General features: G+C 42.1%; 1 protein-coding gene across 1 annotated transcript; it reads left to right on the forward strand.

Annotated features, from left to right (window-relative positions):
• The first annotated feature begins 344 nt into the window (after positions 1 to 344).
• On the forward strand, positions 345 to 3,386 carry LOC135485193 (uncharacterized). The gene is made up of 3 exons (XM_064767004.1): positions 345 to 723; positions 1,168 to 1,237; positions 1,726 to 3,386. The coding sequence occupies exons 1-3, from the start codon at positions 367 to 369 to the stop codon at positions 2,412 to 2,414; spliced, it is 1,116 nt and encodes a 371-aa protein (XP_064623074.1). The 5' UTR covers positions 345 to 366; the 3' UTR covers positions 2,415 to 3,386.
• The last annotated feature ends 2,614 nt before the right edge of the window (positions 3,387 to 6,000 follow it).

Raw genomic sequence — 6,000 nt, forward strand, 5'->3', positions numbered from 1 at the left:
TGTTATATTTACGACCAATTACAGGGTGTAACAAAACTACTGATACAATATAATATGATCGGTTTAATTCATTTTAATGCATCTGATGCAGTCAAATGAAACCAATAATGACAATAACTCAAGCCTCAACGACTTTTTATAATTCAATTTCTATAATGCTATCCTTGTGCGCATCAAAAATAAAAACGACTGGTCCATTATAGTAATGACTGGTGTTCGTTATGAATTCATTTATTATGATTGTTTAATTGATTGCGTGATATTTTATTTGCATAACAAAAATTAACGTTACCAATATATATAGAGTCAGGCGGATTAAACTCTTATGAGACCTGAAACAATTCAGACGCAGCTTACAAATACATAATGCGTGATACGTTGGTCGCGTGTATAACGGAGGAAACCATCATGACGCTGAAGTTAACTTGTATTTTAATCGTGTTTCCACTTGTTACTGGTTCTGACGTGATGACTTGGAGACACGAGAAGCCTGAACAGTGTCCGGAAAAGGTGCCTACTACTCTCACACCGATTAAGACTGCCGCCGCAACGAGTTTGATCTACTGTGCGTTAAAGTGCACCGAATATCCAAGCTGTCTGTCTTTTTACTATAAACAGGACACCGACAACTGTATGATGTATCCCAAAGCTGCTGACAAAGATTGTACGGGTTTCGAGGATAAGGCTGTCGCTGCGAATGCAGGATATTTTGAACTTCAGAAGGTAGGTGGAAACGTCCCTGGTAGCCCCAAACCGACGGCATGCAGTGCAATACAGTGATATTGACTGCCATATTTTTCATTTTGGGCAAAACGCACGAGGCGGATGGAAAATGCATTCGGACAACCGTGTGAACGGCCCTATTATCACTTAATGGCAACTTGATGACGCCCCGGTCATTTTACGAGCGGGGCGTGATATTGGAAACGAAAGGCTCTAGTGCCTTCTCCCAGAAGAAATTTAAGTGCCAAATGTGAGTTTTTTGGGCATCTGATGGGCAAAACAAGATTACTACTTCTTGGGGAACAGGCAGCCCGTGGAAAAATATTCATCTGTGAGAAAGGCCGGGGAGGGCGCCACCTCCTAAATCCACTGCTTACCTTCAGATGTTCAGAAAATAAATGGTATATACCGGTTTTTTAATAAGACATCAATTTTTTTATTCAGAAATGTAGCGGCTCAAGTTGTAGCTGTGCTGAGACTTTCCGAGGAAAAGAATGCAATATCAATGCTGTTGGTAAGAATACAATATAGATAGTAAAGAGATGACTCTGACAACGGGCTGGGACAGTATAGCAGCTAATTCCTCAATAAGTGTCGTGCTGCAAGGCGGGATTTCTCTTCGTAACTTGCTCTTCATCCTGAGGAAATCAGGGGTGTTCGCTTCTCCGGCCCTGCACACAAACATAATGGTTTGTGTGAACCCCTGATTTCCTCAGGATGCTTGGTCTTAGGCTCTATACATACATGTATAAAACTTGGGCTCTATATGAACAAGAAACAAAAAAGTATGTACCTCTGTACATGCATACTTTAATGATTCGTTAAAAAAGACTGAAATACTAAATAAGTTTCATTCAGCCAAGTGATTCGTTCTTTAGCTTACGATTTTATGAGTAAAAGTTTCCTGAAATCATATCTGCAGTTGATCAACAACAATATACACCGTTAGTTAACAAAGTTTTGAGAAAAACCAGTCTAATGATCGATTGTCTTTCGTTGTAGACGCTGCGTCCTTCCTGCCTATGGAAGAGGTCAAGGATGGCAAGCTTGTTGGTCATGGGTTCACACCCGCAGTGAAGAATGCTGTACCGCCACATACTGTTCCAAGATTTGTCTCAGGAATAGTCGGCAAGGCAGTCCATATAAAGCATCCAATCTACTTTGATTTCGGACACCACCGCAGCCGATGTTTCGGTAATCCTGATAAATGCAATAATGGTTTTACTGCAGCCATGTGGGTGTACATCCTTAGTGCGACCGATAATGAAGGGTATATCATATCGAGCGGTGGCCAGACATACCAAAGTAACAGTGGGGTAGCAGTGTTTCATGTCAAGGCAGGATACGTAAAATATGAAGTGAGAACGACTTCTCACAAATATACCGGGAAGGTCAACATTGGGCTACTGGAATGGTATCACCTGGCATTCACCTGGAGTGTTCAGGATGGTCTAGAGATCTATATGAATGGGAAACGTGTAGTTCAAAACAAGACAGTTACGACCAAGGCGATGGCTATAGACTATTTTAGTACTTTCAGCATCGGGAATTCGAACAACAACCAAAATAGCTTGAGCAAATTTTTTGGAAAATGTAACATTGATGATCTTATTGTCTGGGAAAAAAGTTTGACGGCTCAGTCGATTTCGGAGCTTTATTACACACCTAACTACGGAACAACAGGACCATGATCGCCGGATACAGACACACTGGCAAAGTGTATGTGCGCCATGCATTTAATAAAAGCTTAGTCAGGGGTGTATAGCCAGCTTTTTGGTGCTGGGGAAGGTAGACTCTCTGGGCAGTCCATTGCGTCATCCTAATTGGGTCTCCTTATAAGGAACAAGGCCGGTCCACTGCGTCCGGAGTGTACCGGGGAAGGGGGCAAAATGACACTTTTTGAAAAGAAGTAAAAAATACAAGCCCGTTGGCTTCGAGGGCCGCAGCTAGTGAGGCTGATGATGGCTGAGGAGTGATAAAAGGAGTAGCAAAGCCCGGTAACACACGGACTAAAACTCACCGGCCAGGCAAAAAATTGCTACTCTCATACCTCTATTATCTACTGATTTATGTGGGTTTTTTTAATGATTGCATATATAATTTGTTTGCGGATATAAAATTACCTATGCCAACACCGAGACAGTTTTAACGACGCAATTTTTTTTCCAACAGTTGGTTTTTCATGAGTTATCTGGCTGTTTCAGTCATAAATTACACAAATGGACAAGTGGATTTAATTCAATAAAATATTCCGTTTGAAAATCGACGACCAACTTCTGTTATATTGAATATTCATTGGTTGGAGGTTGCAGAACTATCAATTAGATGCGAGTATGTTTTTAACTGTCAAGTGCATATTTGGAGAGGTACTGAAAAGATATTTGGTGTGGCAAGTCTATACAGATGTGTAACAGTGTCCAGAACACTGTTTGTTATATTATTGGACCTATCCATTCTAGGCCCTAAAGCATACCCATTTGGATCAGATATGTGGTTAGATATTTACGTGAGCCAATCTGGTGTCAGTCAAGGTTGGCAAACCTGCGATTACTGCATTAAACGACAACATATTGTGTCGATCACGAGTGTATCATCCCATGCTAGCATTTTTGTGATTGGTCCTTTCCGATGATCTGATGACACTTTTGACTCCCGAAGTGTAACATATGGGCCACAAACTAGGAAACGTGGCTTTTTCTCGTCGACCATCCTAGGCAATGGACGCATATCAGGGACGCGGGTAATTTCTACGGTAATCCATAATTTCCGATTATTCCTCAGGTATGTGAGGCTGAAGGCTAAATTGTTGAGAGCCAGGCATGAAAATCATGTTCCCTTTCCTGACTTGGCCTCATAGCCAAGGTTGGTCATATCCCGTCTACGCTTCTATCCACTAATTAGGCCTATTGGGTTGTTCTATATTCTATCAAGTTAATCCCCCTCTCTGTAAAATTATCCCAACAAAATCATGAAACATATCGAGTATTTTAGTTGATTCTTTCGGTATCTCTCTGCTGAGCGACCGCAGTCCCTCTTGCATCGAAATTGTGAGTCAAGATCTCACCTCTGGGTAGGCAAACTTGCGTTAAACTGAGTATCGGCTGATGGTTTTATTCTACTGTATTTAGAACCAACATCCAATATCTAGCGATCCGTAATAGATGTAAAGAAATTATTTGATAATAAAGTAAAATTTGAATTTGAATTTTGCTAATTTGAGATTTTTCTGCCAGTTGGCTGAAAAGAGTGGAAATATCAACGTTTGTCCAATTTGTCAAAAATTATCAAATAATTTCCGTGGTCAACTACCAGTTTACTTTTCACCATTTACTTGCCCGACTCTCTGCATGGAATATCATATCAATATTTCAGATTCACAACCCCACGCAGTATCTGTTGCGTCGCGGTCAAACATTGACAATTTAACTGCTAAAAGGCTGAAATAATCAATGGTGGTCTTGTCTCATATACGTTGTCCCTACGTATAAGCTTCCGCCAGGTGGCCAGTGTGTAACCACTACTCGCCAGTTCCGGGCCACTCTCTGTAATGCAATCACGAGAGAGTTTGAATATGGGGAATGATTGCCACCTGGCCTCTACCAGGTATGTACCGAATCAAACATGACCAGTTTAAATGTTAACGGCTCATCCGTTGAAGAAATGTTGTAATCCAAAACTGTCAGGATAATGACAGTGTTTCTGTTTTCTCGAAATTGCTTTCGGGTTGCATGATTTTCGAATTGATTCTGCCCGGAGAAGGTCGCAATTAAGTTAGCGGGTGGCAGGATATAAACGCAGACCTCATCAACACCTGGAAATGCCAAAGGCCAACACTTTTTTTTTATCAGGACTTTACCAGTGTCAGCTCGGCTGACTTGTTCGTATGGATATCCATACGAATTGCTGGTATGATAGTCCATCCCCTCCTACAGACTGCCAACTACGAAGTGAGAATTATATGTTTTCTCACGCCACTCGCCATGGTGAGGTACTGGGACCGACAAGCGATAGATGAGCGTCGGATAGGTCAATATAGGCCGCCCATCCAATATTCGTTTCGTACTGTCAGTTTGATCTATAGCCCTGGCGCTTATGGACTGAGGAGGGATAAATTGACAATAAACAACGCACTTGCTGTGGGCCATGCCATCACTCACAACACAGTAGCGATGTTTAAAGAAACAGCTGCCACGTTGAATTACGTGTTTTTATAACGTGTCTAAAGGGTAGTCTTAAAGGACAGACTCAACCTTTCCTTATTTTCCGGCACAGCATGCTCTCAATCCTTTGGCTCCTTACATTTACTTCCGCATTGACACGCTATCGGATATCGAGAAGCCCAGTGGACATTGTGTCTTATATATCCTCTGCAGAATCCGGAGACAATAATGGTCCTCAAACGGTCCTAATCTACAGTTTCGGATTACATCTGACTGGGCTTCTACATCATAATAGCAATGCGCTCACTGTGTCAATAGATTCAACGATGGAGGCCATTTGGCGGGCGAATAGGTTGCATTTTGATCTTGCCGACAATCAGGAAAGAACAGTCGTCTTGGATTTTTAGTGTGGATCAGGTTGTGGCACAGTTCGACAGGAACATAGACCTATGCAGGTGTAAAGTTCATGGGATGTACCCTAAGACTTAAACAGCATGACGGACAGGATGGACGGAACCAACCGCGCGAGCTTAACATTTTATGGAATTTTAGGGAAATTGTCAATGTGCGGATTACACTTGTTCTATCATTCAACATCTTTTCGTTGCGACAAAATAACCGCGTCACCCCAAAAATAGAATTGATAAAATCGCTGCAAATTTTTCTCAATTCTCTTTTTGCGTCACCAAGTACATGTATGTACATGTCTGATTCCGCAGAAAAATAATGTAAAATCGTAGTCCATTGTACTACTCTGCTGCATCAACTTATTGAGCGGTTCTATGATCACCATGCCAGCGTCCCAAGAATGAATCAATCGATCCTCGCCTAAGATGCAAGCCTGGCATCGCCGCCTATCCCATGAGTTGTAGCTATATCGGGTGAAGCCACCAGATCATTGCCCAGTGAACCGTCCTCGCAATGATAGATCAAAGGCAGCTAAGAATAAGACAGGACCTTACAACCCCATACATTGTATACCCACTAATTAGGCTGGTAATTAAACCGGTCCTCCGGGTCTTATGGGCAGAAGGCAGTGTAGCCGAATGGAAATTGCTGTGGTGGTGATGTGGTTGGTGATGTAATGTACAAGGCTTCGGCAACTGCAGGATCTGAC

Source organism: Lineus longissimus, chromosome 3 (assembly GCF_910592395.1).
Source record: "Lineus longissimus chromosome 3, tnLinLong1.2, whole genome shotgun sequence".
NCBI lineage: Eukaryota > Metazoa > Nemertea > Pilidiophora > Heteronemertea > Lineidae > Lineus > Lineus longissimus.

Excerpts from the sequence above, each read along its gene's own strand:
- LOC135485193 (XM_064767004.1), top strand. The coding sequence starts at position 367 with ATGCGTGATACGTTGGTCGCGTGTATAACGGAGGAAACCATCATGACG. Across the intron at positions 724-1,167 it reads GATATTTTGAACTTCAGAAG|AAATGTAGCGGCTCAAGTTG; the intron begins GTAGGTGGAAAC and ends TTTTTTATTCAG. Across the intron at positions 1,238-1,725 it reads ATGCAATATCAATGCTGTTG|ACGCTGCGTCCTTCCTGCCT; the intron begins GTAAGAATACAA and ends CTTTCGTTGTAG.